This window comes from Gopherus flavomarginatus, chromosome 5, assembly GCF_025201925.1.
Source record: "Gopherus flavomarginatus isolate rGopFla2 chromosome 5, rGopFla2.mat.asm, whole genome shotgun sequence".
In the NCBI taxonomy this organism is placed as follows: domain Eukaryota; kingdom Metazoa; phylum Chordata; order Testudines; family Testudinidae; genus Gopherus; species Gopherus flavomarginatus.
The window spans coordinates 147,557,002-147,581,903 of record NC_066621.1 but is presented as its reverse complement, the minus strand read 5'-3'; the positions used below and the strand labels follow the sequence as shown (position 1 = coordinate 147,581,903).

The 24,902-nt window shown below is 40.4% G+C and overlaps 1 protein-coding gene across 1 annotated transcript in view; it reads right to left on the bottom strand.

The window, feature by feature from the left end:
- Window positions 1-24,902, bottom strand: part of C5H14orf39 (chromosome 5 C14orf39 homolog) — a 60,727-nt gene that overhangs the window by 14,356 nt on the left and 21,469 nt on the right. Inside the window, exons 6-14 of the mRNA XM_050952619.1 lie at window positions 16,011-16,198; window positions 15,487-15,529; window positions 13,674-13,794; window positions 11,447-11,541; window positions 7,113-7,252; window positions 6,519-6,598; window positions 3,173-3,258; window positions 3,007-3,071; window positions 1,155-1,225 (exon numbers count right to left, since the gene is read on the bottom strand). Coding sequence (XP_050808576.1) covers window positions 1,155-1,225; window positions 3,007-3,071; window positions 3,173-3,258; window positions 6,519-6,598; window positions 7,113-7,252; window positions 11,447-11,541; window positions 13,674-13,794; window positions 15,487-15,529; window positions 16,011-16,198 — 889 coding nt within the window. The remainder of the gene's footprint in view (window positions 1-1,154; window positions 1,226-3,006; window positions 3,072-3,172; window positions 3,259-6,518; window positions 6,599-7,112; window positions 7,253-11,446; window positions 11,542-13,673; window positions 13,795-15,486; window positions 15,530-16,010; window positions 16,199-24,902) is intronic.

The window sequence follows — 24,902 nt, the reverse complement described above, 5'->3', positions numbered from 1 at the left end:
TTACTAACTAACAACTATAACTATGAACTATAACTAAATCTAACAAACTATATATAGAAGAACAATTAACTACAACTATGGATATAACAACGAGAAGAAAAACTACGAGTAGCTAGGGAAGGTGGAGGTCAGCTAAGCCGCACTCCACTGTTCCAACGACCGACACGGGCGGTAAGAAGGAACTGAAGGGTGGCCGGGTCGGCTGGGGTATATATCCAGCGCCATAGCGGCACCACTCCAGGGGGCGCCCAGCCAACCCGCCGAGTGTTGCTAGGGTAAAAGTTTCTCCGACGAACGTGCATGCGCCGCACACACACCTGACTGGAATGGATATGAGCAATCACTCGAAGAAGAAATGTCATAAGTTAACGTTGGTCCAAACATACTTTTCTTAAAAAAAAAAGACATCCCTGGTTTCCTAATAAAAGTTCTTTATTCAACCACCTGGAATTCATTGTGCAACGAAAAGCCCATAGAGATCACACGCTTCCTGAAGAAAGATTTGATAACAGAAAGGTTCAGAGCTCTTATAGATCTAAAATGCGCAATTCTCACTACTAGCTGATATGGCTTTCAGTAAAAATTGCTTCTAGGAGGACTAATCTTTAATAATCCAAAACAAAAGAAGACATTAAAGCTTGCTTGCTACAGCAACAACTCCTCTGTCCAATCAGCCACAGAACAAAATCTCAGGGATAGTCATATATTATAGTAACCACATTTTCTCCTCCCTGATAAAACTATAGAAGTAAGTCATTCTATTGAGGTCCTAGATTCACGAATAAGCTAATTGTGCCAAAAGAATGCACAGTATTTCATAGCAATCTAATTACTATCCAAAAATTTTCTTGCCCTGACAGAAAGCTCTACTTTTTACAAGTATCATTAATATATTAACTAAAAAAATTTCATATCTTGGAAGATGTGTAGTGAACTTAAGCTATCTTTAAGGATGACTTGGATATTGGAGGAAAATATCATTTAAATATTGAAAAAAAGTCTTTAATATGCAGATAAAGGATTGTATTGAAGGCTGTAAAAGCCTAGGACCAAATCCTGCTCTCCTTGTTCTTGCCAGTAGTCTCATTTCAGGCAGAGTGATCTCATTATTCTAAATAAAATAACTAGTTAAACATGAAAAATGTTTAACTTACTTGAGATATATATGCAGAATCCTTTGACTTACTTGCTGCTCCCTGATCTGCACATTCAGCATCTTTGTTTCCTATACAAAGAAGTTGGCATTGTTTTTATCACAAATAACAAATAGCATTTATTTTAAAAAGACAATTCTTGTAGCTAAATGAGAAACATGATACGGGAAAAGGGTACTTGAAAATGTTTACTAACTTTACATTGCTATTCATAGACTCGCAGACTTTAAGGCCAGAAGGGACCACCATCATCTACATATTGCAGGTCACAGAACCTCACTCACACACTTCTAGAATAGACCCCTAACCTCTGGTTGAGTTACTAAAGTCCTCAAATCATGATTTAAAGGTTATGTCTACTCTAGCACTTTTGTCAGGTGAGGTGTGTGGAAAAAAAACACAACCCTGACCGACATAAGTTTCACCAACAAAAGCACCAGTAAGGACAGCGCTATGTTGGCGGGAGATGCTCTTCCATTGACATGGCTACTGCCACTCATTGGCAGTGGTTTAATCATACCAACAGAAGAGCTCTCTCCCATCGGCATAGAGCAGCCACACAGGAGATCTTACAGCAGCGCAGCTGCAGCAGTACACCTGTGCTGCTGTAAGGTCTGTAGTGTAGATATAGCCAAAGACTTCAAGTTAGAGATTCCACCATTTACACTAGTTTACACTAGTTTGTATTGAACTGCTGACTTTGTATATTCATCCTACTGATTCTGCAAAGCTTTTGAAAAGGACGATCAAACCAATTCAAATTCTATGACAATGCTTTTCAAGTGTCCTGTAATCTTAGTGGAATCCCTCTCTGTGGCCATTTTCCAAGTAGTTTCCCATCATTCTACCACTTATTCCAATATTATGGAAGCACTGCTTAGGCTGCTATCATAATGCCTGGCTTGCTCTGTTCCTCCTGACTGATGCTACTGCTCTCTGAGAATGTTGGTAGCAGACACAAGAACAGAAGTAGACCTGCTGATGTGGAAGCAGTATGAACAGCACACTTATACAAGGAGTGATGGAGGAATCTCTAGGGAGAGGGAAAAAACAAAATGGGAAAGATAAAAGCAAGAGAGAAATGAGAAATGTTATCAGATTTTTTTGTCCTAAATTTCAGAATCTACAACGTGAGACTTGCAATGTCCCACATATTGTGGACCCTGATCCCACACTGCAGTATTGGGAGGTCTAGATAGAATCTTCACATGCACAAACTGCACTACAACTTCTGACAACGGTTTAACCTGACAATACCATGGAAATCCACTTGAAACCAAAACTCAAAGATTTGTGAGTTTAAAATTATTGGTCCTCTTCTCGTATTTCTGTTCTAATTTTATACCTGTTCTGCATGTATCCCATAAATAAATTCTTATTCCCTTACAATTTACCAAGAAAACTACAGTTACTGTGCCTATTCTCCCAATTCTTCTTTGCCCTTCTATGTCTTTTATTCTCTTATTTTGTGTTTGTTTCCCTTCTTTTTATAATTTATTTATCAGATCTTACTTAGACAATTCTTGACTCCTAAATCACTTAATTTCTTACAGCTCTTTACGTTCCATTTTCTTACACCATTCTGGCCACTGTTTCAGACACTGGCTTCCATTTTTATACATCCAATTTGTGTCTACAATTTCTAGGTCACTTGGATGTCTCAGTACCTCACTGCATCTACAAACTTAAATTGCCTAAGTAACCAAAATTGCAGATGCAAAAATGGAAGCCCAGTTTATTATAGGATGAAAATTTGACCTCTCTTTTTTTTTTGTCATATGTTTTATCTGGGTATAGAGGAGCTTGCATTTTGATAGCACTTTCCATCCAAAAACCTCAAATAGCCCATTACCTATTACTGTAGCTTCATTTTCAAACCATTGCTTGCAAGTTGTTTGGTCCCGAGGAACTAGCAATCTAAGAAAACAGAAATAATGCTGCTGTTTGTCTGACTCTGGATTATTTCCATCTTCATCTATAATTTCAGCAATGAAAACTGGTTTACTAAAAAAAGTTACCTGAATTGCATTTGGTTTTGCAAGCTTGCTATGGATGGAACTTTGGCAATTTTGGGATTGTTAGTCCCTGCAGTCTCATTAAATTTCTAAAATACAGGAGATATTTCAAACAAAGATATTTACAAAACTGGTACTTGAGCAATGATATTTTGACTTTTCCTTAGGCTGTATAAATTCTGTCCTCTTAACCTCTATTTATAGGTCATAACATCCAAACCTTGTTGCTTTTGCTGCTTTCCTTTGGATTACCTCCAGATGAGCATTTTTCTATAGGATGGACTCCCAAATGATGTCTTTTGCCAATATGACCTCATCAGTGTTGTACAGAGGGGAATATTTCATGGTCCCTAAAGTAATACTATAATTTCCCTCTTAAAACCCCATTGGCATCTTTGTGGCAGCATCATGTTCCATGCCCACATTTGATTTGTCTGTTAGCAAACCCAGATCATTCTTGGTAGTTATTCCTTCACAACCATGGAGAGAGTGGGGCCATAACATGCCTCCATCTCTGAAGGCCGATATAGGCACACCCCTAAAGTGAGGTACAGAGAGCCTGCAGTTCCTGTGTGTTGGGGAGTTCCAGAAAGCAGAATACTAATACCTCCCACCAGAGTTCCCTCTGGGGTGGTCCTACATGCTGTGTGAAGCACATGTCTGTGCCTTAATGGCACAGGGTAGCACTAAGAGCCTAATGAAATGCCTACGTAGCAGAAACACTGTACTTGATAAGGCATTTACAGGATTTTTTTTATTTGCAAAGCACATAACAAAATGAACTGAGCACCAAATAGAGGACACTCATTAACTTATCTCACCTGTTTGGGATTTTAGAGAATACAGTTAATGGGCCAAATTCTAAGATCAGGTTCTCTTGGGCAACACTTTTTAAACCAGTGAGGATGTACAGGTGTAACAGATGACAGAATATGGCTAAGTTTGTGCGTTTCCTGTTTCTCTACATCTTTTGCCCTGTGAAGCATTATCCTGCAACTGATGTATGACTTTTACATATTCTGATCATTAAAATGTTTCAGAAGTATTTCATAATTCTGGAACCAGGTGCTTTAGTGGATGCTAAGTGGTGTGGGCCCAAAATACATCTAATTTACTCATGGGTTAGATAGTCTTGTGGTGCAGCACATCTCTAGATTTACTATTGGAAATATTTTAGTTATGAGACATTTTCAAAACTGATGTACTAGATTCAAAGTGAACAGTGAATCCAAAGTACACCCTGTATTAAGTACTAGTATACTGTGTTTCTACTAAATAACTGGACTTCTTCTCTGTTTAGCCCATTTTGTTCTATTATGGTGTGTTAAATTAAGCCAAGACCTCTTAGACTTCAATCATGCAACACTTACATTTGCTCAACTTTGTCAAGAGGCCTATTCACATGCTTAATGTTAAGCCTCTGCATAAACAGGGCCTTAATTAGTATTGTATGTATTTGGAACTGATCTGTACCCTGGAAAGAACTAGTATAACTATATAGTTCCAGTTATTCTGTCAATTATCTTAATGTTTGGAGAAATAGGAATGGAACTTAACTCAATAAATACAAAAAATTGATGAAGAGAAAACTTATAGAACATAAAAAAAATCTGTACTAATTTTGTAATGCTACAATAGTGTATATAGTCTGATTTCAGTGTAAACCTTTGCTGCCAGTGACAGAAAACAAAAACAATCATTATTCAGCATTTGCTGTTTTCACTCTTCTGTAAAGGCATATATGACATCCAGAAATCAACATTATTATTGGAATACTTGGCATGGTCCTTGAAGGGATGACACAATGGGAAGTAGGTGGATCTGAGGGCTGAATTATAGACTGGCTTGAAAAAAACCTCAAAACACTAGGATCATTGTGTATGTATGCATGCATACATGAATGTCTTTCTTAAATTGGGTTAGCTATCTGGAGTTTAGCTAATTCAGGTTAAAATAGCAGTGAAAACACAGCAACTTGGCTATTAACTCATGTTAACAGTTTAATACCAGGCTCCTCTACAGGCTTTGACTCAAGTTGCTAACCCAAGTTAAAAGCCGAGTTTCCATGTCTTCATTGCTGCTTTAACCCAAATTAAGAACAAACCCTGTTTTTGCAGTGCAAACATACCATGAGACAGTGCATTCCAGTGGTATGAGAACTTTCTGGGACTGTATTGGAAGAAGAAGCCAATAGAAAATCCCACTGCCCTATAGGGACAGAGAATGCTGGGGTTGATAAGAGGAAGAGGGAAAGGAGCCATGTATACCCCTCTCTCTATAGAGAGACAGGGAAAACTCCTTTCTCCTAGAAGGAAGAATTACAGGTAAGAAAACTGCCAAAAGCAGGAAGGAAAAGAAAGCTCCCATCACCTTTCTAGTGCTGAAAGCTACTCCTCTTTCACCCTTCTCAAAATGCAAAAATCCAGCCTCACCACACACCTAACTGCCATAAGTCTACCTTTTCCTTTGACAATTGCTTCAATGTATTATCTGTTGCAGTTATGTATTATTAATATTAAATTCTGCAGCAGCACTTTGACATTCGAGGGCAGCATAAAATAAGCAGCTTTCCAAATGGAAAGCCTGTATTCACAATTAAATATAAATATGAATGCTAGGTACATTTTATTGATTGCTATTTATTTTAATATTTAGTTCCATAAAAATCAGTTACTGGATGTGCTTTAAGCTGTAATACATTTCAATATACCACAAAAGCTGCTTTTCTGGGCATGGGAGGGAGAGACAAAATGTAAGTACAGGTTGTTCCAGTGTATGGAGAGGCTCTGTCTGTGCCTTTAAGATATAGGGCCTTGGTTTATTTTCCCTGTCTGATCTTCAAAACTAAGCTGTCAGCCACAGAAAGTCTAATGCCTCTAGGAATCAGTTCTTTATTAAATTCTTTATTGAGGGAGCCAGCTCATGATTGTTCAGTGATTCAAGAACATGCCCCTGTTTTAGGATGCAAGAACTTGCTAAACATGCACAAGTGACTCTCCTGATGTCATTTAAAAGACTTGAATACCATGTACGAGTGGGTAAGGCATAGTTATAGACCTGGATTTTGAAAAGAAGGCAATGGTAGAATGCCTAGTATGATCACCAATCTCATTTCATAATGGCCATCACAGAGTAAAAGCATTCAGTCGCTAGTGACTGGAGTTTGATTTGAAACAGCAACCTAAGGGGGAAAGATTCCCTACCCTATTACCAAATCCTGAGCCATCTACCTCCCTATGTTATCTAGTTTTAAGATACAGTAGCACTGGAAATATTTTAAGTGCTTTTAATTTAAATAAATAACCACATTCTGTGGCATCATGGCCTTCTCAAGTGGAGAACTGCATACCTGTGTTTCACTGTCCACTTGGCTCAAGGAAATACTAGCAATACCTGAATGGTCCATGGAATTGTCTCTTTCTTCTTTACCTGCATTATTCAATAAACATTACTTAACATTGTTAGCAGTATTATATTTAAACAGTATGCCATAATTAAATTGAACTTGTGAATAAAACTAATCAAATTGGTATTTAATATGGATCTGACAGAAATATATCACACAGTATGAAAGTACCAGGCCATTTACTGTAAACTAATGTATCCAGTTATTGTATTTTATTTGTATTTGAAAAATTTCACCAATGCAAAATTTCAAATATTTCAATACCGTGTACTGGATTTACCTAAAATGAGTAAAATGTCCTTTGTGGCAGAGAAGAGACAGGAATCAGAGGTAGGGGGAGATTTTCAAAGCACAAAGGACAGTATGGCATCCAACTCCCATTGAAAGTCCGAATTAAGTGCCATAGTAAAGACTGTTGATTAGATAAGTTACTATGGTTTCTATATTTTCATTACTTTTTGAACAAATTCCACACACTCTTGCCCTCCCACCAAAAAAAAATAAAAGAAAGAATACCATTAGAAACACACACTATACCTGTTTCTGTTCTTTGCGAAGACAGGCTAAAAGTCTGTACAGATTGGATTAATTTCTGAGGAATGCAAGGCAGATGTAATGGTTTATACTGTTGATGTTTCCCATTTAATAAATGTAGATTTCCAATCTCTTCAAACATCCTAAATTAAAAATGGAGTTAACAATAAAAAATGAAATTTAGTAAAACATGACTATTCTAAGTGAAGTTTTCAAAGGTGTTTTCTTCCCAAGAGCCACACTTCAAGAAAGATCAAAACCCTTTTAGCCCAGAAATCCATCAAATTTTAAACTTTCCTTAAAGCTTGCAAACCAAGCATAAAGAGGTCTTGAAGATAGCAGAAGGTGAAAGTGGCAATGGGTTGATCATAACTAAAGGGACACAGTCAATTTGAAAGTCTGTCATTATAAAAGAAAAAAAATAAAAATAGTTGCAGGTATCTGCTCTCAAGTCCACTTTGCATTATTTTGTCATTTTGAAATCAAAATTTCCTAATTTAAATAAAAAGTTTCTCTTTTCCTGTTGCTGTCTGAAAGATCCACATAACACAGCAACACACATACAGAAGAGGAAAGTGCCTTGATCTATCAGTGCATTTAAGCACATGAAAGCAAGTGTTTACTGTAAGCAAGTGAATAATTCCAGTGAAGTCAACGGGATTACTCACAGGTTTAAAATTACGCATATGCTTATTGCTTTGCTGGATTGAGGCATAATGAACTAAACAGGTGACCATACATCAAGTGCTGTCTAATGCACAAAATAAACAAACTGGGGAAAAAGAGAATCTTTCGGTTATAGTAATCACAGGTATTACTTCTAGCAAGATACTAAATCTTCCAAAAGAAGTGTGATATTAAAGCTGATGGTGTCATTTTAAGATGTCATGGAAATCAATGCATGGCAAGTGCTGAAAAGCAACCAGGGATAAAGTTGGAGATAAACTGAGAGCTTTTGCTAGAACTACTTAGTTGCATTTTGTTCAGGACTAGGCTGTTTAGTGACACCTTGCTGAGGCCTTCATTCTGCACTGAATTGGACAAGGCTTTTGATATAATGGCGGTTCTGAGCAAAAACCACCTGATACTACAGGCCAGATTTTTAAAGGTATTTATATACCTAAAGATGCAATTGGGTGCCTAGTGGGATGTTCAAAAGCCAGTGGGAGGTAGGCATCCAGGTGCTTTTGAAATCTTTAGGTGCCTAAATACCTTTAACAATCCGGCCCTATGGTAATAAAGTATTACTACATTATTTATTATTCCAGGAAAATACTTCTTTCCATCAGAGCTACTGAAACAAGACTTCAGTCACATGTCATAATTTCTTAAGATGCCAAAGATAAATATTTACATGAAGTCTTAGGAATAAAGACCCTCAAATAAGCTTGGAGTTAAACTTAACACAAATACAAGGTGGTTATATATTTCTCCCCTAAAAATGCTATTGAAAAAATCCATATGACTCATATGGTCTTTCCTTCTCTCTGACTTAATTGATAATCATTAAAAGAAAAATCAAACTACAGACTGAAGCTCAAAATGTTCAAAAGTGCAGCATGAACAAAAAAGATTATTTGTCTTCAGTATCTACTTCAGCTATATTGTTATTAGTCATCTGAGTAGATAAAAAATCTTTATCTTGATCATAATTGCAAAACGGATAATTCTTTTGGTTTTTTGCCAAGGTGAACTTCAAATGGCAAAAGTAGACGCTCTAAAGCCAAAATAAAATCTCCTGTCCACAGCAGTAATTTCTTTATCCGAGCTCGATAAAGCTGTGAGACATCAGTGAACATAGCCTTGTCTTCACTACAATATTTATTGTGTAAGAACACAACCTTGAAGAGCCTCATTAACACAATTCTCACGATGATTTTGCAGTCAGCATAGACAAAGACAAGTAGTGCTGAGTATTTTTAACCATGACTAACTGACATGATGCTGAACAGGACTTGTCCTTACCTACACCGCCTGTGCTTTCATGGCTGGCACTGACTCTTCAAGGTCATGTTCTAAATTTCATAGTACAGACAAGCCCCTTATGAATATTTTTATTCTCAAACATATTATGAACTTTTTCTGTTAGTAAATAAAATCTAATCAGTCATGATCTAGAGAGGATGAAAGAATTACAATCACAGTCCATGGAACATGCTTTCCGAACAGTTTTGGCAAAAATCTCTTATTTGGAAAAAAAAATATTTTAGATACTCAAAGGGAGAGTTAAAATCTCTAGTCAAACTGAGAAACAATTGTGCACTTTATCTCTCGAACACTTTTGGAAAACCAAGAGTATAACACTACATATGTCAGTGTCATTTTTTAAAAAGAACAGGAGTACTTGTGGCACCTTAGAGACTAACAAATTTATTTAAGCATAAGCTTTCATGGGCTACAGCCCACTTCTTCGGATGCATAGAATGGAACATATATTGAGGAGATATATATACACATACAGAGAGCATGAAAAGGTGGGAATTGTCTTACCAACTCTGAGAGGCCAATTAAGAGAAAAAACTTTTGAAGTGATAATCAAAATAGCCCAGTACAGACAGTTTGATAAGAAGTGTGAGAATACATACATGTCTCCCCAAGACAACTCCCACCTTTTCATGCTCTCTGTATGTGTATATATATCTCCTCAATATATGTTCCATTCTATGCATCCAAAGAAATGGGCTGTAGCCCATGAAAGCTTATGCTCAAATAAATTTGTTAGTCTCTAAGGTGCCACAAGTACTCCTGTTCTTTTTGCGGATACAGACTAACACAGCTGCTACTCTGAAACTTGTTATTTTTTAAGACTTCAACCTTCCTGAGCAATAGCACAGTATCTATAACTGATAAATGGAGGGTGGGATTTTTCAAAAGAGACTGAGTCACTTGGGAGCAACAGGTCCCTTTGAAAAATCAAAGGAATCTGTGCTCCGAACTTACTTAGGCCCAAGTCCTCAAAGGTATTTAGGTACCTAATTCACACTTAAATGAATGAGAGAAATACTCTGGAGGATCTGGATCTTAAGTTTTTTTGGAAACCCACCTGAAGAGTTTCAGTTTGTTCTTATTTAGTTTTGACTACTGCTAGCCTTTTTTGCTTCTCTTTATTTCTGAAGTCTTACCAACAAAAGGGGGGAAAAAGGAGACAGGGATGCATGCTAACATATTCATGCAGATGTAACTGATATACATGTCCAAATCATCAGAAATCAAACATTTGAACACATCCTAAGTCTGTGAGAGGACACAAACAGAGACTTCAATGAGTGGGGATTTCTGGAAGAGATTTCAAGGATAGTAAAATGATAAATGCTTCCATTTTTAGCCTAATAAACAGTAATTTAAAAGCGTTAAAAATATATCATGTTCATTTTACAAGGAGATCATAATGCAAGACAATTTAGTGCACAATAATCAGGCCAAGTCCTTAAGACATATTTGGAGCTTAAAATAGAGTTTTGCAATTTTGTATAGGGCGTTAAGTCCCTGTTTTAGTACTTACCAAAGGTCCAATATAACCTAAGGCTGGCCCTGACAATGATTTTCAGTCAGTTGTAAATCAGCTGAAATTAAACTAAGGCTCAGTTGTAAATGACCACTGACTAATTTACTAAGCCATTAATCCTGTCTATACAGCTTTCAATCATGCATGTTTTTAAGAATTAAATTAGGATTTATATTTCTTAAGTGGCTCAAAAAATGAACTGATCACAGATGACACTTGGAAGCCTATAAAACCCAGATTATTAGTTATGCACCAAATATTTACAATTCTTTTTGTGTAGTAAAGATGATGTGGCTGTAATTTCTGATTTCACAATAACTGAAACAATATTCAACAGCTGCAAGATGTATACATAAATCTAAGCAGTGGTGGTGTGAATCAAAGACCAACACTTAACAGATTTGAATAAGATGTCTTCAGATAGATTCAGCTTTTTAAAATCAAGTTTTCTCCAGCTTTTACTAAAATAATTAAATCCATTTGTGTTGAGATGAGAAGTGCAGCAGTCATAGCCACAACTATGAGTGTAGTTTGGGGGGCAGGAGGCGTGTTGTCTCCCCAAACTGCAAGCCTCAGGCAGGCGCAAAATTTGTCCCTCTGCCCCACGCATGGCTCTGTTTGCCTGAGAGGAGCTGCCCTCTCCCCCCCAAAAGTATAGAAGTCAAACTACACCAATGGGCTGGTGAAGTCACTGTGGAGAAGTTGAGCTGGTTCTCTGTACCAGACTGAGGGAAAATTCTAGTGCCATAGAGATGCCAGACTTTATGCATGGTTCCAGGCTTTGCCCCATCACACTTATCTGCAGACTGTAGAACTGAGTTTAAAAGTTTACCTTTCTTTAAACGCCTTCTTTTTCTCTAATTTTTTTTTACTTTTTCCTTCAATAATTTTAGAATGATTTTGATCTTCTGTACTCCTTTCAAACTGCTTAAAAAGTAATGAATAAAATAAATGTCAAAAGTTGAAAAATATTAACAGCCTGCCACAGATGTCTGCTGATGTTGCTAAATCCATTCATAGATAGGAGCTCTTTAGATGGTCTCCTTAATTATTATAACATTACTGTCCCTAAGCCATTGTATTAAGTGTTTATCCAAAGCCTTGCACAGTGGGACCTTCTCTGATTGGGATCCTTAGGTACTATAATAATAAAAATAAATAAATAATACTCAGGTAGGGACTGACTCTGTTCCCCCTGCAGTTTTGACTTAACTTTTGCCATTGACATTAATGGAATCAGGACTGTCCCTTAGTTTATAGAACTGCAATGCAGCTTCTTGATCATTTTTATGCCTCTGATACAATTAAGTATGTTTCAATGATGGATCAATTTGGGCTATTGTTCCCCTTCTAAATCTTTTATCTATCTGCAGCAAGCCAGCAAGTAGCAAATTAATAGTAATATATCAAAAGAAGAGCAAATAATAAAGAATTGGACTAATATATACAGGAAGCATGAAACCAATACCAGATGAAATAAAAATATCTGTCCTAATGCTAAATCTTCGCATGAGAGAATAATCTTTCTTCCCATATCTTCCACATTTACAAAGTGATGTGTATGTTTTAGATAATCCGATCCTTTTATGTGATTTCCAATTCTCACACCTTCTCTCTCTCTCTAGGTCTTCTCTAAGGCAAAATGTAAGTTCACTGTAGCTCAGCAATATTTCAAGACTTCCAGATCTCCACTTCTTCTAAAAGCTCACCAAGCTAGAAGCCCAACCTAGAGTGGATGTAGTCAATGTGCAAATACCTCTCTCCAACAATTTTTTGTAGACATCTGCCAGTTTACATTCTAGAATGTGACCTAAAGTATCACAGAAATTCAGCCTGCGGATTTTATGTAAGTCCTTAAAAATCATTTTAACAATGTCCTAGAGCAAACTCTTTCATAGTGGGACTATAAGAGTATGAATTAAAAATTCATTAACATTTAATTCTTATTTGGTTAACATGCATGAATGTATTACAATAATTCCAACACGGTATCAACTACATAATGCTATACTCAGGTTGGAGACTAATTCCCCAGCTTCTAAAGTTTTGGGAGTCTTCAGGAAGAACTCAGGATAAATTGTTCAGGAAGACATCACCAAGAGGTCCTAGACTGGAGAAAATTTCCCAGGCATTTAAGGAATTCCAAATTCCCATACAGTATATCTTATTATGCTAAAAGTATTCTGGATGAAACGCTACTGACAGTGAGCTAACCTGGATATTATGGGCCATACTGTGCCTTACTGCCACTGACCACACTCTTGAGGTACAGAGGGGCCACAGGGCAACGGAAGGAATTTTGGTTAAGTGAGCCAAAATGCCTCCTGGGGACTGCATGCTGGAGTAACAGTTTCAGCGTCTACTGACAGGTATACAGTGTACCTTCCTCCATACCAAGCCAGCTCAGTTTGGCAGTGTGTTAGGAGTGTGGTGCCATGGCTCTGTCCTTACACACACATTGTTAGGAAGGTGGTCCTAGTTGGGAGCAGTGCTTCTGCTACCCAACAGGACTATGTTTAGCTCTGGTGCACAGACACAAGCTGTAGAGATGAGGATCATCGGAGACAGAGAATTATCTAGCATTACATCTATTCAAAAACAGGAATGTATGCCATTCTGACAATGAAGTCCATATTTAGGTACAATACATTAATATTTACAAGGTTAACTTGCAACATCTTAAATGCCAACAGGAATTGGGAGCACTGTGGCTCATTTAGGAATGACATTGATAGGTTTAGCCTTCTTGAGCTGGAAGGGAGGTCATCATGACACTGTGCCTTGAGGGAAATGATGGTGTAAGCTGAGATCAGTATAAGGTAATCCTCAAGAGTCCATAAATTCATGGAGTCACATTTCCCCCTTTCCTAAATAGAATACTTACAATGCAACAGAAACAATACAGTAATTACTAATTCTGGGGTCATCCTGTATGCCAGGAAACATAATGTACTGTTATCACTACAGAAAGACACAGTGACATATTAGTGTATATCCATGCATATACAAATGTAAAATACAATTGTATATAATTAGATTGTATATTAACACACTGTTACCTGTTTGAAATAATTAATTTTCATTTCTACTTCATCTGCTTCTTTCTCTAGTTTAGAAGATTTCTGGGTAAAAACTGCAGCATGCTTGAGGACGTCTTGTGTTTTTTGCCTCAGATAAGCACTTTTACGTTAAAGAATCAGTGAGTATAGTATGTATAACATACAGTCATGTCAAAGAATACAGATATTAAACTATTAAATCTGTATGTATATTATACTGAAAAAGTTTATATCTACACAGTCTATGAATTACACCTATATGACCCTATAAGAGGCAAAACTCCCATTGGGTCATATGCTGAAGTCCTATACTCAGGGCCTGAATGTCCCCTGCACTGTTAAAACCTGCTGCAGGGAGATTTGGGGGAGGAAATCTTAGTGACGATTTGTTTTTGGAGATTTTCCTACATTGTCTGTCAGGGGAATGGAGTGTGCCCCCACACAATAAAGGGTGCAAGGGCCACGCACAAGCCTGCAGAATCAAGATCAGGGTCATCTATGTGCAGGCTATGTGCCTCCATATTAATGTTGAACCCAGTGGAGCTGCACTAACAGGACTCCCTGCTGGTCACAGTAAGGGATTGTGCACTAGAAGTACTCTAGGACTGTATTCCCTTTTCCAGGTAAGGTCCATGGACTCCAAGCCCACCCAATCACACCCTTATCCCCTCAGTGCAGATATTGGATATACAGAAAGAGTTCTGCCACGCCCAGGTGGTGGTGGGGGGTGCTGAAGAGTTGGCTGATCTCCCATAATGTGCAGAAAAGGGGAGATTCATGAAAGGGCAACCCCTCTGAGGTAAGGATCTAGCCCAGCATTTTTACTCAGCCCTTAAGCAAACTCTCTTTATGAGAGTTTTGTATGAGTAAGTTCTGAGGGCCAGATGTTACCTTAATTGCATACATGTAACTTCCATTGTAACTAAAAGGGGGTGCAAATGGGTAAGAAATGGCAGTATTTGACCAATAAGTTGGAAGAGGGGTCCAGCCAGCTACACAGCACTGTTTCCTACATGTGTGCGTGCACACACCTATGTCCCGAAGCCCTTTCGGGTTCCAGATCCACACTGGTGAGACAGTGAGGTTCAGCAGAACCCTTGTGGATTGGAGAAAAGCATTTCCTCCCCCAAGCTGCTCTGGAGGTTACCTTGTAGTGCAGCTACAATGTCGTTATGCAGCTGAGAGGTGGCGGAGTTGCTTCAGGAGGCCTTGGAGCCAGTGCAGAGGCACATGCTATATGTGCAGATAGCCTCAGCAGACTCTTGAGTCAAGGTTTGGAGACTAAATCTTTTTATTCTTCCAAGGTGTAGCAAAGCCCCACCCTTCTCTAATAGAACACTTTGACAGAGACTTCATGAAAGGATCCTCAGTTTTCTTCCTCCTGGGCCCCACTCATGAAGGGTATTATTTGGCCCTCAATTTTCCCTCGGGCAAAACTCCTGCAGAAATAATGTCTAAGCATAAAGTTGTAATTTAATGACAGTAATTTCTTGTGGCTATTATCACATTTGCTCGCCAACAATATGAAGAGGACAAGAGGCGCAGAAGGAAGGAGAGACTGGCTTCCAGTCATGGTCAACAGCCTCCTGCTGAGCCTGAAAACATCTCCCCTCATTGCAATAGAACTTGTGGTTCAAGGATTGGCTTTATTAGCCACCTGAGGACCAATAACTCCCATGAAAGATGATCAACTTCGATAACGAATGATCACACATCATCATCACCACATTCAAGGCTACAAAGATAGTGAAAAAGCCAAACATAAACTTCCCTACCCACCAGCCAGTAAATATAGAGAATGTGTCATGGATACATCTGTAACGCCCAATCAGAAAGTGACCTAAAAGGAGCAGGCTCTGAAAAAATAAAGTTGCATTTTAGGTTGTTCATTCACTAATGTCATATTTTTTGCAAAGATAATTAATATATGATATTAATTGGTTGCAGAAGCACTCTGTATTTGTGTTAAAGTGCTGTACAGAAAGAGCAATATAATACAGATACGTAGAATAACAACAATACTAGGAACAGCATAAAATAAATGTTTGAAAATTAACTTCAAAATAGTAAAAGAAGCCTCTGGTGCAATGGAATACTCTAATGACCTGTTACCACAAGCCAAAGGACACGTGACTCCTGAGTGACGAGCACTCAGAAAGTCCTGTGTTGAAATCCAGGTTTTGCCACTGACTCCATTTGTATAATGGAGAAAATAATTTTTACCTATGAAGGAGATTAATTAGTTAATGTTCGTACAATGCTTTGAATTTGCAATGGACTATAAATTATTATTATTTAAATTGGACCCTATTGGTATTAATATGGTAATACTGGTACCTAAAATATCCAAAAGGGTAGCTTCCTTCCATTTAAATTGTTCAGAATGTCTCAGAACTCTATTCCGGAGTTCTTCAATCTCTTTTTTTTTCATATAATACTCCTGAGCTAGAGAATTTTCTGAATATTTTGCTTTGTGTTGTTTCAAAATCTCTTTATATTGATTCTTGTGATCCTGATACATTTTCCTGTTAAAACAACAAGGTGGAATAATGTTTTGATTCAGAATATTTCTTGCATTAATGGATTATAAATCATTTAACTTGAGAAAGAAGTTAAATTATGTAAAAAAAAATCAATTCAATTAGATCTGTTACTCTGCTGAAAAAGATCAAGTTACGATTAATACGATCTTATTTGGCTGCAATTATTCTTTTTCACTGAATACTATGCAGTACAAAACAAAGTACACAGTTGTGAAATGAAAACAATTGGTTCTCATTGTTCTGAAAGTGATACAGAATATACATGTCCAAAGACAGCTTTGCAGCATTCAGATGGTTTCATTTGTATATGGCTTAACATAAAACATACAGCTGGCCAAATTCTCTGCTGGCATAAATTGGCACAGTTCTACTGATTTCAATGGAGCTGAACCAATTTATGGCCCAGCTTCCTTAAGCGCTTCTCAGCTTTCTATGCTAACAAACGGTTAACTGGTTTAAGGGCTCTCTCTTAGGAGGTACTGAGCACTCTGTAAACACACAAATTAGTCCCATTAAATGAAACTATTCACATTGCTTAAATATTTTGCTGGATAAGGCAAGAACACTCACCAGCTGGCAAGACTAACCCCAAAATCAATTTTATGCTGGTATAAATCCAATGAAATCATCTGAGGACACATCCCCAAAATTAAAAAAATAAGTAGCATCAGTAAAAAAAGGCCACATTAAAAAATATTTTATTCTCTAATTTAAACCAACAATGTTTGGGAATGCTTTTGTAGGCATTACTACAAACAGAAAATAAAGACAATGTGGAAGCAATTCAGCATAAAAAGTGCTGAAGTGATCAATATCATCTTTGGAAACCACAGGTAAGAAAAGGAGCATTACAGAGAAAGGTAATCATCCTGTGTTAAATCAATAAAGGTAAACCATGTTGCAAATACAATATGGAGTCCTTGTGGCACTTTAGAGAGTAACACATTTATTTGGGCGTAAGCCTGCATGAGCTAAAACCCACTTCATCAGATGCATGGAGTGGAAAATACAGAGGCAGGCATAAATACACAGCACATGAAAAGATGGGAGTTGCATTACCAAGTGAGGGGTCAATGCTAATGAGCTAATTCAATTAAGGTGGAAGTGAGCTATTCTCAACAGTTGACCGGAAGTGGTAAATACCAAGGGAGGAAAAATCACTTTTGTACTGTTAATGAAGCCAATGTAATCAAGGTGGCCCATTTCAAACAGCTGGCAAGAAGGTATGAGTATCAGCAGGGGAAAATTAGTTTTTGTAGTGACCCATCCACCCCCAGTCTTTATTTAGGCCTAATTTGATGGTGACCAGTTTGCTAATTAATTCCAGTTCTGCAGTTTCTCATTGGAATCTGTTTTTGAAGTTTTTTTGTTGAAGAACTGCCACTTTTAAGTCTGTTGTTGAGTGTTCTCCTACTGGTTTTTGAATGTTATAGTTCTTGATGTCACATTTGTGTCCATTTATTCTTTTGCGTAGAGACTGTCCAGTTTGGCCAATGTACATGGCAGAGGGGCATTGCTCGCACATGATGGCATATATCACATTGGTAGACGTGCAGGTGAATGAGACCCTGATGGTGTGGCTGATGTGGTCAGGTCCTATGATGGGTGTCCCTTGAATAGATATGCGGACAGAGTTGGCAATGGGGTCTGTTGCAGGGATTGGTTCCTGGGTTAGTGTTTTTATTGTGTGGTGTGTAGTAGGGTGACCAGACAGCAAATGTGAAAAATCAGGACAGGGGCTGGAGGGTTGTCATAAACAGATAGCTAAGGGTTAATGTCTCTTTCACCTGAAGCACCTGACCAGAGGACCAATCAGGAAACCGGATTTTTTCAACTTTGGGTGGAGGGAATTGAGTGTCTAAGTCTTTGTGTCTGCCTGCCTGCCTTCTCTGAGCTTTGGAGAAGTAGCTCTACTTTCTAGTCTTCTGTTTCTAAGTGTAAGGACAAAGAGATCAGATAGTAAGTTCTATGGTTTTCTTTTCTTTGGTATTTGCATGAATATAAGTGCTGGAGTGCTTTAATTTGTATTCTTTTGGAATAAGGCTGTTTATTCAATATTCTTTTAAGCCATTGACCCTGTGTTGTATCATCTAATACAGAGAGAACATGTGTACTTATTTTTCTTTCTTTTTATAAAGCTTTCTTTTAAGACCTGTTGGAGTTTTTCTTTACTTCAGGGAAATTGAGTCTGTACTCACCAGGGAATTGGTGGGAGGAAGAAATCAAGGGGAGATTTGTGTGTTGGATTGCTAGCCTGATGTTGCATTCCCTCTGGGGGAATAGGAAAGTACTTTTTGTTTCCAGGATTGGGAACAGAGAGGGAGATTCACTCTGTTTGGATTCACAGAGCTGGTGTCTGTGTATCTCTCCAGAAGCACCTGGAGGGGGAAGGGAAAAAGGATTATTTCCCTTTGTTGTGAGACTCAAGGGATTTGGGTCTTGGGGTCCCCAGGAAAGGTTTTTCAGGGGGACCAGAGTGCCCCAAAACACTCTAAATTTTTGGGTGGTGGCAGCAGGTACCAGGTCCAAGCTGGTAACTAAGCTTGGAGGTTTTCATGCTAACCCCATATTTTGGACGCTAAGGTCCAAATCTGGGACTAAGGTTATTACATGAGTAGCAGCGGTGGGAGATAGACAGAATCCAGAAGCCAGTAGAAATATTGTATTTTTCTTTTCTCTGCTAAGGGCTTTTTAGCAGAGAGAAGCAGTTGGTTTTAAAAGGGAACCAGAGAGAAATTTTTTTTTTCTGCTCTCTCTGGCAGTTTGTGGCTTGCATGTTAAGCAGAAGTCGTTAAGGACTATTAACAGTCTTTTGTCACACAATAGCACTCCCATTGAGAGTCATACCAGCACTATATGAATGCAAATAAAGTGGTTTTTCAGGTTTACTTGACATTGAAGATTAGCTAGAGAGAGAAAAGGAAAAAAGCACTGTTGCTAGGCAGACTTCAGGAGGCAACAGAGAACCTGCAGTTCAGAAGATAAACACCGGAGGGCACCCCAACACAAGAAAACAGGAACCATGACTTCTAAGGCAAAAATTGAGGCCGAAGAACAAATCAAAGAAGCTGAACACAGGCGAGAGATGGAAAAACACAAACAGCAACTGGAAATAAAACAAAAAGAGATGGAGATGAAAGAAAGAGAAGAACAGATCAAAGAGGCAGCCTACCAAAGAGAACAGGCAGCCTACCAAAGAGAACAAGCAGCCCAAGAGGCAGCACACAAAAGAAAACTAGAAGAAGAAGAGGTGGCCCACCGCCGAGAAATGGAAAAGCACCAAAAAGAAATGGAAAAACAACAAAAAGAAATGGAAAAACAACAAAAAGAGAATGAAGAGAAGGAAAAACAAAGAAAACATGAACTGGAATTGGCAAAAGCTGGGCTGCATGTGCCAGCCAACCCTAACAACCCGGCGCCAATTATTGCTCCACAGCACAGGAAATTTCCCACCTACAAGGCAGGTGATGACACCGAGGCCTTCTTGGAAAATTTTGAAAGAGCCTGTCTTGGGTACAGCATTCCCGAAGACCAGTACATGGTAGAATTGAGGTCACAGCTCAGTGGACCTTTAGCAGAGGTGGCAGCTGAAATGCCTAAGCACCAAATGAATGACTATAAACTTTTTCTAACCAAGGCCAGATACAGGATGGGGATAACCCCAGATCATGCCCGTCGGCGTTTCAGAAACCAAAAGTGGAAACCAGAGGAGTCATTTCCCAAACACGCCTACTACATTGCAAAAAACTATGAGGCCTGGCTAACAGGAAACAACATTCAAACCTTGGAAGAACTGAACCTCCTCATACAAATGGAGCAGTTCTTGGATGGTGTTCCTGAAGACATCACACGGTACATACAAGATGGAAACCCCAAGAATATCGCTGAGGCGGGGGAGATTGGAGCCAAATGGATGGAACTGGCAGAAAGCAAGAAAGCTACTGTCAGGGGGCACACAGACCATAAACCCTACAACCGAGGACAGCCAAAGACCCCACATACCACCCAAGTAAAGCCACAGATACCCTACCCTTCAACCTCACCAGTCTCCAGTAACTCACCTCGGCCCAGTGACCCATCAGATGGAAGATGCTTTAAGTGTAATGAACTGGGACATATCAAGGCCAAGTGTCCCAAGAACACCATGCGAGTGCAATTCATTACACCACCATCACACCAAAGATCCCCAGGCCCGGATGCCTCTCAAATACCCTTGGAGCGAAGGGAAAATTTGAGAGTGGGCGGAAAGAAGGTTACTGCGTGGAGAGACACGGGGGCACAAGTGTCAGCTATCCACCAATCCTTCGTTGACCCCAAATTCATCAACCCAAAGGCCAAAGTTACAATTTACCCCTTCATGTCACAAGCTGTAGACTTGCCTACAGCTCAACTGCCTGTCCAGTACAAAGGCTGGTCAGGAATGTGGACTTTTGCAGTCTATGACAATTATCCTATCCCCATGCTACTGGGGGAAGACTTGGCCAACCAGGTGAGGCGGGCCAAGAGAGTGGGAATGGTTACACGTAGCCAAACCAGGCAAGCTTCCAGACCCATTCCTGTTCCTGAGCCGTCCACAGAGGCCCCGTCTGTGTTACCAGAGACCCAGACAGAGGTAGTGGACCCGGATTCCATGCCAACCACTGAAACAGCCACAGCACCTCCAGTCCCAGGCCCGGAACTGGAACAGCAACCAGCACCAGCAAGTGCAACCCCATCTTCCAACTCAACGCCAGAGGGCGCCAGCGAGCCAAAACTGGCAGAAGCAACAGACAGCCATACCCAAAAGGCTCAGCCAGAGCCTGAAATACCCTCAGGTGCACCAGCGGAGAGCGGTTCACCAGCAACGGACACAACCCCATCACCTACATCGCTTCCAGAGGGACTAAGCCCAAGTCCACAGTCTGAGGAAGAACTGGTGACCCCAGCCTCAAGGGAACAGTTCCAGACTGAGCAGGAAGCGGATGACAGCCTTCAGAAAGCTTGGGCGGCGGCACGGAGCACCCCACCGCCTCTCAGCTCTTCTAATCGATCCCGGTTTGTTATAGACCAAGGACTTTTATACAAGGAAATTCTTTCTGGTGGACACCGGGAAGAATGGCAGCCGCAAAAACAGTTGGTGGTTCCAACTAAGTACCGGGAGAAGCTCTTAAGCTTAGCCCATGATCATCCCAGTGGCCATGCTGGGGTGAACAGAACCAAGGACCGGTTGGGGAAGTCCTTCCACTGGGAGGGGATGGGCAAGGACGTTGCCAAGTATGTCCGGTCTTGTGAGGTATGCCAAAGAGTGGGTAAGCCTCAAGACCAGGTCAAGGCCCCTCTCCAGCCACTCCCCATAATTGAGGTCCCATTTCAGCGAGTAGCTGTGGATATTCTGGGCCCTTTCCCAAAAAAGACGCCCAGAGGAAAGCAGTACCTACTGACTTTAGTGGACTTTGCTACCCGATGGCCAGAAGCAGTCGCTCTAGGCAACACCAGGGCTAACACTGTGTGCCTGGCCCTAACAGACATCTTTGCCAGGGTAGGTTGGCCCTGCGACATCCTTACAGATTCAGGGTCTAATTTCCTGGCAGGGACCATGGAAAAACTGTGGGAAACTCATGGGGTAAATCACTTGGTTGCCACCCCATACCACCATCAAACCAATGGCCTGGTGGAAAGGTTCAATGGAACTTTGGGGGCCATGATACGAAAATTCATCAACGAATTCTCCAATAATTGGGACCTAGTGTTGCAGCAGTTGCTGTTTGCCTACAGGGCTGTACCACATCCCAGTTTAGGGTTTTCACCATTTGAACTTGTGTATGGTCACGAGGTTAAGGGGCCATTACAGTTGGTGAAGCAGCAATGGGAGGGGTTTACGCCTTCTCCAGGAACTAACATTCTGGACTTTGTAAGCAACCTACAAAGCACCCTCCGACACTCTTTAGCCCTTGCTAGAGAGAACCTAAAGGATGCTCAAGAAGAGCAAAAGGCCTGGTATGACAGACATGCCAGAGAACGTTCCTTCAAGGTAGGAGACCAGGTTATGGTCTTGAAGGCGCAACAGGCCCATAAGATGGAAGCATCATGGGAAGGGCCCTTCACGGTCCAAGAGCGCCTGGGAGCTGTAAACTACCTCATAGCATTTCCCAATTCCTCACTAAAGCCTGAAGTGTACCATGTTAATTCTCTCAAGCCTTTCTATTCCAGAGACTTACAGGTTTGTCAGTTTACAGTCCAGGGAGATGATGCTGAGTGGCCTGACGGCGTCTACTACGACGGGAAAAAAGACGGTGGCGTGGAAGAGGTCAACCTCTCAACCACCCTGGAACGTCTGCAGCGGCAACAAATCAAGGAGCTGTGCACTAGCTTCGCCCCACTGTTCTCAGCCACCCCAGGACGGACTGAACGGGCATACCACTCCATTGATACAGGTAATGCTCACCCAATCAGAACCCCACCCTACCGAGTGTCTCCTCATGCCCAAGCTGCTATAGAACGGGAGATCCAGAACATGCTACAGATGGGTATAATCCGCTCATCTACCAGTGCATGGGCATCTCCAGTGGTTCTGGTACCCAAACCAGATGGGGAAATACGCTTTTGCGTGGACTACCGTAAGCTAAATGCTGTAACTCGTCCGGACAACTATCCAATGCCACGCACCGATGAGCTATTGGAAAAGTTGGGACGTGCCCAGTTCATCTCTACAATAGACTTAACCAAGGGGTACTGGCAAGTACCGCTAGATGAACCTGCCAAGGAGAGGTCAGCATTCGTCACCCATGCGGGGGTGTATGAATTCAATGTCCTTCCTTTCGGCCTTCGAAATGCACCCGCCACCTTCCAGAGGCTGGTAGATGGTCTACTAGCTGGACTGGGAGAATTTGCAGTTGCCTACCTCGATGATGTGGCCATTTTTTCAGACTCCTGGCCCGAACACCTACTACACCTGGAAAAGGTCTTTGAGCGCATCAGGCAGGCAGGACTAACTGTTAAGGCCAAAAAGTGTCAAATAGGCCAAAACAGAGTGACTTACCTGGGGCACCAGGTGGGTCGAGGAACCATAAACCCCCTACAGGCCAAGGTGGATGCTATCCAAAAGTGGCCTGTCCCAAAGTCAAAGAAGCAGGTCCAATCCTTTTTAGGCTTGGCCGGATACTACAGGCGATTTGTACCCCACTACAGCCAAATCGCTGCCCCACTGACCGACCTGACCAAAAAGACCCAGCCAAATGCAGTTAAGTGGACTGATGAGTGTCAAAAGGCCTTTACCCAACTTAAGGCAACGCTCATGTCTGACCCTGTGCTCAGGGCCCCGGATTTTGACAAGCCATTCCTAGTAACCACGGATGCATCTGAGCGTGGTATAGGAGCAGTGCTCATGCAGGAAGCAACAGATCACAACTTCCATCCTGTCGTGTTTCTCAGCAAGAAACTGTCTGAGAGGGAAAGTCACTGGTCAGTCAGTGAAAAGGAATGCTATGCCATTGTGTACGCCCTGGAAAAGCTACGCCCATATGTTTGGGGACGGCGGTTCCAACTACAAACTGACCATGCTGCACTAAAGTGGCTTCATACTGCCAAGGGGAACAACAAGAAACTTCTTCGTTGGAGTTTAGCTCTCCAAGATTTTGATTTTGAAATTCAACACATCACAGGAGCTTCTAACAAAGTTGCTGATGCACTCTCCCGTGAGAGTTTCCCAGAATTCAGTAGTTAAAAAGTGTTCTTAAAATGTAGAAGTCTGTTAGTTATATACTTAGGAGTATATGTAAAGGTGTATGTGTTGTATTAATCTGTTTATTTTCAAGTTCTAGAAGGAAATCGCCGCCAGTGAGCTTCCCCACTGTCTGCAATTTGGGGGGCGTGTCATAAACAGATAGCTAAGGGTTAATGTCTCTTTCACCTGAAGCACCTGACCAGAGGACCAATCAGGAAACCGGATTTTTTCAACTTTGGGTGGAGGGAATTGAGTGTCTAAGTCTTTGTGTCTGCCTGCCTGCCTTCTCTGAGCTTTGGAGAAGTAGCTCTACTTTCTAGTCTTCTGTTTCTAAGTGTAAGGACAAAGAGATCAGATAGTAAGTTCTATGGTTTTCTTTTCTTTGGTATTTGCATGAATATAAGTGCTGGAGTGCTTTAATTTGTATTCTTTTGGAATAAGGCTGTTTATTCAATATTCTTTTAAGCCATTGACCCTGTGTTGTATCATCTAATACAGAGAGAACATGTGTACTTATTTTTCTTTCTTTTTATAAAGCTTTCTTTTAAGACCTGTTGGAGTTTTTCTTTACTTCAGGGAAATTGAGTCTGTACTCACCAGGGAATTGGTGGGAGGAAGAAATCAAGGGGAGATTTGTGTGTTGGATTGCTAGCCTGATGTTGCATTCCCTCTGGGGGAATAGGAAAGTACTTTTTGTTTCCAGGATTGGGAACAGAGAGGGAGATTCACTCTGTTTGGGTTCACAGAGCTTGTGTCTGTGTATCTCTCCAGGAGCACCTGGAGGGGGGAAGGGAAAAAGAATTATTTCCCTTTGTTGTGAGACTCAAGGGATTTGGGTCTTGGGGTCCCCAGGGAAGGTTTTTCAGAGGGACCAGAGTGCCCCAAAACACTCTAATTTTTTGGGTGGTGGCAGCAGGTACCAGGTCCAAGCTAGTAACTAAGCTTGGAGGTTTTCATGCTAACCCCCATATTTTGGACGCTAAG